Genomic DNA, 11,449 nt, shown 5'->3' on the forward strand with positions numbered 1-11,449 from the left:
CATTCTTCCCTTAAGTTGGAATATCTATCCTCCCCTTAAGACATTTTTACTCAATAAAATCCGAGGAAGAATCAAAGAATTTAGAATAGGAGAAGTGTAAATAAACGAAATATAATCAACAAGCCCCCTAATTGATGCGATTGTTTATTTTAATTATTTGATTATGGATTTTAAAAATATATTAAACAAGTTTCCGATTTTATATGTATAAACAGCATAAAGTTCAGAAGTAAAAATGATTCTCATGTTGACATTTTAGCTAAACTCAATAATCAAAAAGAAAGAAACCAATGGTTTTAAGTCTCTCCTACCTTATGAAAGGGACTCGTCAACGAAGAACCCTAATCAGATAAAATGTCACGCTCTTTCCTCCTGCTTGGAAACTTCACATTTGAAGAGAATCCTGCTTTGTTTACTTTTTGTTTGTTTGATTTGATTGGAAATCTTGCTCAACTTGTGATTGATTATGTGAATAGGCAGGAACCAAATTACTACCAATCATAACTATTCAATGTGTCAGAAACACGACCTGATACAACATGTGCCTAATACCTTTAGTTGGAGATTAAAGATTATTCAGTGCGTTGGAAACACGGCCTAGTACACCATGTATTATACTATGATGACATATGATGTATCAAACCACACTCCTGGCACACTGAAAAATTTCCCTATACATATAGACGGGTCAAGCACGCTTGACGTCACCGTTTTTGTATTTTCTGAAATCTTTGATATTCCTTGCCACACTTTCCACGAAGAATATGACATGCGGATGAAACCTACCCATACTACGCTTTCAGTATTGACAAATCGATTTAATTTTTTGGAGGTGAAAGTTTGGACTAAGTCGGAATGGACCAACAATAATTTAGTTCTGAGCTCATCATATATGAGTCGAGCTAAGACTCTAAAAATACCAATAAACTGTAATGCAACTAGGACCGGCCGCAAATCAATTTTTAGACCAAAAGAATACTACCGAGAGGGATTTTAGAATTTAGTGACTAGTATCTGTGTAATTAAAATCAGACATCCAAAAAATTAGCAATAAATAATGAAGGATTCAATATATACAAGAAAAATGATAGTTCTGAAAATAAAATTCTAATTAAACAAAAAACATAATTGAAAAAGCCTAACAAAATCTCCTTTTTTTTTCCTGTGTTGCAATGCGTTTCTACGAAATTGCTACTGTACTTTCAGCTGCTATGTTATGGTAATGAAGAAGATGCATGCTGCTCCCTATGTCTCTTCTCAGCTGCTATGGCAGCAGCCACAGAAGGTGGCAAATGCCGTAGACTTTCCGTTGCGTTCTCGTCGGGAATTTCAGTTGGCTTTCGTTAGTTTCTGGTACCGGGGGTGGCACCGTTGCGAATAAGGACTCGATGTCTTTTAATGTGAACTAAGGCTGGTCTTGGTTCTTCGTGTTCCCGATGAATGCAGTGCTGTTCCGGCTTTTGTTGAGTTTATGTATACTCCCTTCAACCGTGTCTTTAACCTAACTCCAAAAAACGACTTAGCGTGATTAAATATCGAAAATGCACAGATGATTGTGTTCTCACAAGCATTTTCTAGTGACATGTTAGTGAATCTTAAAACAAGTTGTTTTACAAAACACAGAAGCATCAGAAAGGGAGATGAACATACTATGAAACGATGAGCTATGGTCTTGCTTTTCTGTCCTATTCGGTGAACCGGGCTGATTGCTTGTGCTTCTACTGCTGGATTGAGAAGCGGTTCGACAAGGATAACATGCTTCGCTTCTAGAAGATTGAGGCCGTTGGCTCCATGTTGAATTAAGAGCAGTAACACTTGGAAAGATTTTTGCTCGGGTTTCTGTCCACGTAGCTTGTGATTTCCTTTTGCACTTATCTTTTCTCCTTTGAATTCGCTAATGGCAACTTGGGATTTCCTGTACTTACACAGCAAGCGTATTTAGAAAAAGGGAAAAGCAATTCCAAGTTCAGTAAATTTTATCTGCTGTAAATTCGGTAATGGCTACTTACCTTCCTCCTTTCATCTGAATATGAGTAACGTCATTCGCAGTGAAGGATTCTTCTTGTCACTGCTTCAATCTGCACGAGTACCCCGCCCCAAATGAACATTAATAAACTTGCTGACACAAACTATACTAATAGAGTGGCAAGGGTCAGCAGGAAATGACGAAGAGGTATGCTAGAGTTCTTATTTGTTTGGTCAGGGAACCACACGTACAAAATCGAGGATAGATAGAACACATACCTTTGTTCCATATGAACCTTGACCATGACAGATGCTTCAGACATTTCACGACTTTCGGTTGTATGAAGCACAGAAGAAGCACAAGTTTCACTCTGTCCATCATCAGCATAAGCAATGTTTCCAACATCACTATGTTGTCGACATGTTGGGCATTTTACCCACTTATCATGAACCTTGTTATGCCGTTCGGTAATTGCAAATAAACCTAGCAGGAACAGTTGTGAAATCGAATTAAACGATAGTTAATTAAGAGAATATAAGGAATTATCAGTGAAGAGACGCACCAAGAAAAAAAAAATAATAATAACAAAAGGAGGACAAAAGGCAATTAGCAGGATGGAGACACAGATAGAAGATTGCCACTAATGACTCACGTAAGGTTTCCCAATAGCTACAGTTAGCCTACTGAATCACATTTTTGTTCAACCAAGGAAGGCTCTCGGAGAATTTAGCATAAGACTGGTGTCAAGATTTTCGGAGATGCAGACTTGCATTTTAGGTATTTCGTGTCCATAGCCCATATTTGCATTTTTTTGGAGATGGTACGGTGATTACTAAGGCAATGGTTATATCATGGAGATGGTAACTTACATTTACAGCATGTAAGATGCCCACACGGAAAAACCATCTTCCGAATGGTTAATGGATCTTGACAAACTGGGCATGTTTCTTTATCGCCTGTAGGTATGCATCCATTTTTCTGTTCTGTGGATGTTGGAATGGTGACTGCCCCTTCAGCTACGGACGAAGGGTTTGGACTTTACAACGGCACCTTTTGTTTAGCTTGTACCAGACCCTGGGAACAATAAAAAAGAGTTACTATCGACTACCGACAGCAGCAACAACAAAGACATTCTATATTTTATAGTTTAACAAGTAGAAAGGTCAGTGCGCAAAGCATACCACCAAAGGGCACACAATTCTGCACCCAAAAGAAAATCTAAATATGAATGGTTAAAAATGGACTTCTGCTTCTACCTTTAAATAACGAAGTTTCCCTTTTGTAACAGACAACGAATTCAAGGACGTGAACTTGTCGCTAGTATATAGGACGCTAGCTGAAGGTAATTCTTCTTCACTTAAAGCATCAAGAGCTTTATGATCCTCATCTTCTGCCAGGCGCAGTCTTAAGGTTGCCATGTTAATTTCATCATAAGCTTGTAGAATTTGAGCTTGGGCTATTGCCAAGGATCTTGCATGGGGATACTCTTTACGCATGCCCTAGACCAGGTAAGAAAGAAAAAGGATCATATCTTGCGAAAGCCTAACGGGAATACTATCAGCGGACAATTAGCATCCCAAAGAAAACAAAAGTTTGGCACGAGTAGCCTCCGTTCTGTGATCCATCAACTACAGGTGTTCTTAGTTTCAGGGTCAAATAGTTGCTACTGAAAGAATAGTACAATACAGGACATGCCTCAAGAATGTGGAGGTGCTTTGTGGATTCTGATATACCATCCCTCCCTAATTGGGCCTTGCAATGATTTCTTATAACTCCACGAACAACCTCTAATTCAGATGGAGATTTTGAAACCTATCATCCAAATATGATAAACAGGACAAATTATAGAAGCTCCATACTTTAGTTTCGGTGCCATTTAAAGTATAAACGAAAGACGGCTGCATTTTATCACCCTTTAAGGATGAACAAAACTAATAGTGAGATAAAGTGACTGACCACAACTTTTCCAGCATCTCTCTTCGTCAACTCTTTATTAGAATTGGATGATGTTGAATCTTTATGTGGCTGCGACAAATTCTGATAAAAACGATTAAGTTCGGAGTTCTTCTGCAAAGCCACAGCCTCTTCAGCACATGTAGCTGTCCCTCCGCCTACTTTTTCACTACAAAAGAGCCTTGCTTCATATTCCTAGTAAGGAAATCAGAAATTGTAAAAACCATGGTGCATTAAGTCATACTGCAAACCAACAAGGATTAAAAAAAATAAAAATAAAGAAGAAGAAGAGTAACAAACCCGAACAATTCATCTAGTTCACAAAGAACACATAGAGGACCATCATCATAAGCCTTGCAATTTCGACAATTTCTCACGTGGTGAATATCCTCTTCCTTTGGCTTCTCCATCGTCTGATCAAATTCTAAAGGTCGATCAAGCAACACCTTCCTAGATGCTGCTAATTGGTCCAAACCAGTCTGCATATGATACTTCAGGCCACTTATGCTTCGGAAACTATATATCAAAGGGACACAAAATTAATCAGAATCCACAAAATATTAGACAGCTAGACTCAGTTTACTTGAAAGTATTGGAAGCCACAAGCAACATTCTCGAGATACTGGTGAAGAGATAAACAGTGCATAAGGTCAAATATATGACCCTGCAGTAGATGTGATGTAGCGAACCCAAACGTTTACTTACCGAGACACAATTCTCGATGACTTCCCTTTGTTTAGAGTTGTTACAAGGGCCTCTTCAATCTTTCTGATCAAATCCCTAGAGAGGTCTGAGTTCTTTTCAGCGTGAAGAAGATACAGAGTGTGATCTTCTAGACAATACGAAATAGAGGATCATAAAGTGCTACACGGAAGCAGGTACGAAATATACCTGTGTCTGTGTGTAAGACTTGTTAAACTCTGGTTGAGCCATGGATAGCTTTGAACTGAATGCAGACAAGTACTTCTGCTTAATATTGTCACAGGCTATTCTCAAAGATACATCACTGAAAGAACTACATGATGCATGGGGCCCATTATCGCATTCTTGGTGAACAGCAGGAACTTTATATGATAATTCAGATGCACCTTCAAGTGAGTTACCGGCATCATTGGCAATTTCGTCTTTCCCACAAAGTTTTTGCCTCTTCGCTACATGTTGATCACAAGTTTCAATGCCCTGTATCTTGGAGGCCATTTTACTAGAGCTCCCGGGAAACTGTTCTTTTGAAGGGCAGCAGTTTGTTGCCAATGCGAGTATTTCTGCAAGATTATGATAAATGCGGATATTCAACAAGGGGTCCAGGCGGAAATCCTCAGAGTGCTCTTCGGCTAAATCCAGCGCTTCCTTGTACAGGGATATAGCTGGAGTGAAACGTTGTTCGAGTATACCTATCTCGGCAAGCCCATTGAGAGCCCATTAAACAACAGAACACCCAAAAAACAGAAAAACGAAAAAAAAGCTAATTAAACACACTACAATTTAACAAACAAAATAGTAAGCTTTTGACATATTACAATTTGGAATTCAGAAAGTCACAGAATTTAATCCCAGATGATTAAATTAACGAACTTTGATTATCCGGACATGTTCATTCACTGGAACAATGTAATTAAGTTAACGTACAATCTTTCAAAAAAAGTTTAAAGTACAAAAACAGGAACGACGAATTACTGTTAATCCAGAATTTTTGTTGGGTTGACTACGTATGTAATCTTGTATTCCAATGCAAATACACAGTTAATGGCAAAAAAAACATTTATCCAAGTTACTTTTACTGTTGTACTTTCTCTTCTACCGTTCGATTGCGATCCAACGGTAGTTTAATATAATTTTCTTAGTTTAAGGTCTACCGTTAGATTGCGATGGAACGGTAGTTTACTACAATTTTCTTAGTTTAAGAAATGGAATCATCGTTATACAGGGGCTTCATTTTTAATCAATGTGTCTCGGAGTCAAATTACACTTACAAAAATTAAAAATTAAGATTTAAAGAAACATGGCACAAAGTGGCCAGGGATCTGCTGTCCCCAAACTCGTGTCTCTATCCGTGTCTCTTTTATAATTTTCCGACACGTGTCGTTTAATTTAAGTCCAAGTTAACACTGTCAAAGTTCATTAGATTAAATAAATTAAAATTAAAAATTAAAGAAAATAAAACCAAAAGGGATTGGAAGTGTAAGGGACAGGAGATCTGGGGGCAGAGAGGGGTTGGGGAACAGGGGCGACGATGATGGCCTGTTGGGAGTTAGCGTTTGGAGGGAGGTTGATGGCGGGAGCACGGATTGGGCGGTAGTTTGGGCGACGGGAGATGGCGGCGAAGGAGGGGGGAGCGGCCATAGGGGTTGGGGCTCCAGATTTGCAGTAGTAATGAAAATGGCGATGGCGGTGGTGCTCCAATTTGCAGGAAGTGGGTTGGGTCTCCATTTTTGGAGGAAGTGGAGGGAGAAAAAGAATGGAACTCAAATTGGGAGACAGACTGTTTCTATCATGACTATCTGAAGAGAGAAAAAAATGGCGAGGAGAGAGAGAAGGGTGTTCCGATAACAAATTACTGTGTGTTGGGGAGGGTGTGGCGGTCGGATTGGTGTTGGTGGGGAGTTTGAGTGACTGTTGGTTTTATTTTCTTTAACTTTTAGTTTTAATTTATTTAATCTTGAAACTTTGTCGGTGTGAATTTAGAGTTAAACTAAAGGACACTTGTTAAAAAATTGTAACGAGACACGGCTAGAGACACAAATTTGGGGACAGCAGATCCCTAGCCGCACAAAGTAATAGAAAAGCCAGGAGGATCCTTGCCGGATCTTCTTTGTAAGGATTCTTAGGATTCTCTAATTACATTTGTTCATCGTATTATAAATTATTGTAAATTTTTTTATTTAAAATTGAATATAAACAGTACCCGTAAAAAACTAACCGCATTATATACCATAAACAAATATGATTAGAAGATTATTATGATATGATCCTCTCTCATAGAAAAGCGCTATTAATTGAAGCAGTTCAGGACTGAGAAATCTCACGGCGGTAAAGTGGACAAGTCTCAGAACCGCGCCAACAGTGAACAGCCTAGCCACGTGGCGTCCTCTCTTTCACTTACGACTCGTGAGTCGTGTGTATTAGCACTTAGCAGGCACTCGCAAGCTGACAGAGAACGACGTCGTGAAAGTTTCCAAATTCCGCTTTGACACTTGCAAATTCCAAGCCCCGATTTAATTTCCAGAAATTTTGGTAATTTCTTTGTTTTTTTCAAGTGAAGAGATGGCTGTTTCGATGGTCTCAGCCGTGAGAGGTGGTCGTTTGCCGGCACTTCACCGTCATCACCGCCATCACCGCCGTCAGATGATTCCGAGCTCCTCCTCCTCGTCGATTATTGGTAGTTGGGGTTCGTTAAAATCATCGAAGCAGCTTAATTGCAGCTCAAACTCAAGGGGCTTCACTCTCTTTGCCCGGTACTCTCAAGCTCAGGATCTTTACTCCTCCCGCCTTCAAGGTGCTTAATTTCTCTCTCCCGTTGGCTTTTGGATTTTGGGTTTGAATTTTGGTTTCTGGGTTTATCTCAAGCTTAAATCTTTATTTGATTTGTGGGTTTTTTTTAATAATTTATTTGTTACCCATACGAACAAAATAATAGATTATACTTCTGCTAATGGTAATGTTCTGCTCACATTGATATTTTTAATCATGAAGATGTGAACTTCTTGGTGTTTCGCTTAATGGGTACCTCGAAAAATGTTCATTTTTTCACTTCTTTTAGTGAGTAATTGGCTGTTGCCTTTTTCATGGATATACAGAAGTGAAACTTAGGTGTAAAAACTGTTGAAGCAGAAGTACAACTCTTCTGTTTGGCAGACAGTTATGAATTAATCGCATCACCTCTCAGAATGAGAAGGAAACTTTGATTCGCGCCTTTGTTTAGACCCGGGCATGGGCATCTGTGTTCTTTAAGCTTGAATTATTTTCTTTCTGGATCACTCTATTCGTTTGAGGTTTTAAGGTGAAGCTGGAATTTCATGTTGTTACCAGATAGGTTCGAAGACTTGCCTAAACTGGTGGAGGACATTCTCCAAACATCAGTAAGCACAGGTCCTCGCGGCGCTCTTAGGATGGTCCAAGGTATTCAGGCGTTTATTGGGGTTGGGGGGGAGTGGCTTGCCGACGTATCAAAGGTAACAGGAACTTCAATTTTTATGGTTGTACTTTCTTTATTCAATAGACTTTGTTTCCTACTGCTCAAGTCTTTCCTTTTAGTTATATTTTTTTAGGGTTTTCTCATTTTTTATTCTGTACATGAGGATTATGCAAATTTCATATCTTTTCCATTTTAACATATCATCACAAGCATTTGATTGTTGCATTGCTTGCTTGGCTTTCACCTTGTGCAATTGCCAATTGAAGGGGTTCAATGACAACATGTGTTTGTTATCACCAATTCCATTAACTTGGATTAAGATTTCACTCAATTGAGTGTTCTGTTAACACCTAGGTATTCGTTAACACTGACCCTTTTATCTGAATAAGCAAACTCTTCAGGAGTATACTTGTAAATGACCTTACCTTTGGTCTGTAGTCAGCAAACTCATCTGCCGGATTACCAACCCAACTGCAGCTTGGATTGGTGTCCCCCCTTTATTTGAGGAGATTGTTTGAGCGCATGGGGGCAACCTACGTTAAGTTGGGTCAGGTATATCTTGTTTTTATTCTTGTTTTTTGATTGCTACTCCATAAGTTTGTTCATTATATCTAGTATAAACTAGCAAAAGATTATTATTTTACTTTACTATCTTTATTCATTCAATGTACACAATCACTAATGCTATGCTATTTACAAATGATAGTTCATTGCATCGGCACCAACATTGTTCCCACCAGAATATGTTGAAGAATTTCAGAACTGCTTTGACAGAACTCCTGCAGTACCCTTTGCGGAGATTCAAGCAATCTTGCGACAGGAATTGGGGAGACCAATTGACAGTGTTTATGAATATGTTGACCCAACCCCGCTCGCTTCAGCCTCAATAGCACAAGTTCTTTTCTCTTCCTATCAAATTTCTTATGTTCCTCAATCATTCTGTAAGCTTGGTAATAAGATTTGTGATATATTATGTTTAGGTTCATGCTGCAAGGCTAAGAGGCTCCCAAGAAGATGTAGTTATAAAGATCTTGAAACCCGGAATAGAAGATATGTTGGTTGCAGATCTAAATTTTATCTACATTGTAGTCCGCATTTTGGAATTCTTGAGTCCTGACATAAGCCGCGCTTCATTGGTATGTGGACATAAATTTCTGCAGTTGTAACAATTGACTTTGACTCTTATTGTGGATGACAAGCATAACCATACTAATTATTTTCGTACTCTTTAAATCATTTACACTGCCAATTTCTTTAGTTACAAGTTTTATTCTGTGAAAGCACAAACATTTAAGCTGATTATGTAATTATTAGTGTCCTTTGGACTCTATGAGTAGTGAAATAATTTGGGACAATGTCAGCATCTTTGGTGCTTGTTCTTCTATCCTGCCTTAGTCGAAAGAATAAATGTCCATTTAGTATGCATTCATATGTTGCGAAATGATGGTGGATAGAAGTTTCCTTTGTAATCTGTAGAAGTTTCCTTTGTAATCTGTTCATCGTTTCAGTAGGTTGGTATTGTGCAAGATATACGGGAGTCCATGCTTGAAGAAGTTGATTTCTATAAGGAGGCTGCAAACATTGAGTCCTTTAGGAGATATTTAGAAGCCATGGGACTCACAAGGCAGGCTACGGCTCCAAAAGTGTATCACCAATGCAGCAGCAAACGAGTTTTAACAATGGAGAGGCTATACGGAGTTCCTCTTACTGACTTAAACAGTATAAGTTCCTTTGTCTCTAATCCGGAGACCAGTCTCATAACTGCCCTTAATGTGTGGTAGGACTTGAATATTTTATCCACCATTCAGGTGCTTGTAGTTTTTGTGTTCATTTATTTGTCAAAATTTTTACCTTGTCGCTTGTTATGAAATGTCTCTGTAGGTTTGGCAGTTTGCTTGCCTGTGAAAGCTTCCACGCAGATGTGCATGCAGGCAACCTGTGGTTGTTGCGAGATGGCCGCATTGGGTTTCTTGATTTTGGTATTCATATATCTTCATGCACCAATTGTACTCATTGCTTACTTATAGTTCTAATTGTCTGTCGGTTTTTTTTTTTTAATGTTTCAGTTGCTTATACAATATCTGCACATATGACTAAACGTTTATACCTTATATAATATATACTATGCAGAAAAAGACTTGCCTCATGTTTGTTCTTTAACAACTTGCATAGTTCCATGATGCAGTACCTACCATTTGCTTGAAAGTTTTAGAAGTTCTCTGTATTTGTCCAACCTTTCAAATGTTATTGAAGTATTTTTGCCTGCGTTTGACTTAAATTTACAGGAATCGTTGGCCGTATATCCCCGAAAACATGGGGTGCCATGGAAATCTTTCTGGCATCAATTGCAACTGAAGAATATGAATCAATGGCATCTGCACTGATTGAAATGGGTGCTACAGACACAAATGTTGATACTAAGGCCTTTGCAAGAGACTTGGAAAAGATGTTCTCATCAATAAAGGCAAGCATTAAATTCAGGAGTTTGCTAATTGTGTTTTGGTTTCCAAAAAGGTTAATTTTTCGGTCTGTACTTGTTCTGAGACTATTTCAGAGCTAAGGGAAATTCGTGTTTAGCAGAATGGTGCAGCCAAAAGATAACCCTATTTCCTTGCCCTTAAATGTTGTGCTGTTTAAAAGAATTCAAACTGAAAGAGGTGTGTTGAATCGGAAGGGGCAATAGCCGGATTTAGAATATAGAAAGGAAGTGGCTAAATCAGCTTATTGATAACAATCGCATTTGCTTCTTACAACTCCTCATGTGCAGGATTTGGATACTGAAGTAGTCATAGCAACTGCCAGGGAACCATCTACGAATGCAACTGCTGTCTCTGCTAATCTAGTTGTTGATGAGAGACAAATGAATGCACTTTTTCTCGATGTGGTACGCTGTTGACTCCCTTTAGGTTTACATGCCTGCATGATTTAGCGCTACTTCTGTAGCTTATGCCATCTTTTGACAAATTGTTCTGACGCCATGAACTGCTCGCATGTTCCTATTTCAGGTTCGGGTTAGTGAATCATATGGATTGAAATTTCCACGAGAGTTTGCACTTCTCCTGAAGCAGCTTTTGTATTTTGATCGGTACACCCGTTTGTTGGCCCCGAACTTGAATATGCTCCAAGACCAAAGGATTTCCATCGCTTCTAATCGAAGAACCAACTACAGGAACAATTTCAGATGAACCTAGGAAGTGCAGATGCAGCTTCTTGTAGGTTGTGTAAATGTAAATAAAAAGTTCTCCAGCATTCGGAGTTACATTCAATAGGAACGATATCGAGAACAAGAAGAATACTGTACTCTAAACCATACGAAAGCAAAGCGTGTATCGTTTTATGTATGGAATTGATCATATCAGATTCTTCTCCTATTTTATGTATGGTTTTATGTATAGTTG

The 11,449-nt window shown here is 38.7% G+C and overlaps 1 protein-coding gene and 1 pseudogene across 2 annotated transcripts; one reads left to right on the forward strand and one right to left on the reverse strand.

Moving 5' to 3' along the window:
- Positions 1 to 1,035: 1,035 nt before the first annotated feature.
- Positions 1,036 to 5,116, reverse strand: LOC103432975 (uncharacterized; annotated as a pseudogene).
- Positions 5,117 to 6,930: 1,814 nt separating this feature from the next.
- LOC103432974 (uncharacterized aarF domain-containing protein kinase At5g05200, chloroplastic) lies at positions 6,931 to 11,422 on the forward strand. Of its 2 annotated transcripts, XM_029105975.2 has the most exons (10): positions 6,931 to 7,412; positions 7,946 to 8,088; positions 8,490 to 8,603; positions 8,758 to 8,946; positions 9,032 to 9,187; positions 9,563 to 9,828; positions 9,933 to 10,030; positions 10,337 to 10,515; positions 10,819 to 10,935; positions 11,057 to 11,422. In XM_029105975.2, the coding sequence occupies exons 1-10, from the start codon at positions 7,181 to 7,183 to the stop codon at positions 11,234 to 11,236; spliced, it is 1,674 nt and encodes a 557-aa protein (XP_028961808.2). In that variant the 5' UTR covers positions 6,931 to 7,180; the 3' UTR covers positions 11,237 to 11,422. The 2 variants fall into 2 exon arrangements, 1 of the variants encoding a protein (XP_028961808.2); XR_011582900.1 differs by lacking the exon at positions 11,057 to 11,422 and having other exon boundaries at positions 10,337 to 10,708; positions 10,819 to 10,868.
- Positions 11,423 to 11,449: the final 27 nt, after the last annotated feature.

Source organism: Malus domestica, chromosome 07 (assembly GCF_042453785.1).
Source record: "Malus domestica chromosome 07, GDT2T_hap1".
Taxonomy (NCBI): Eukaryota; Viridiplantae; Streptophyta; class Magnoliopsida; order Rosales; family Rosaceae; genus Malus; species Malus domestica.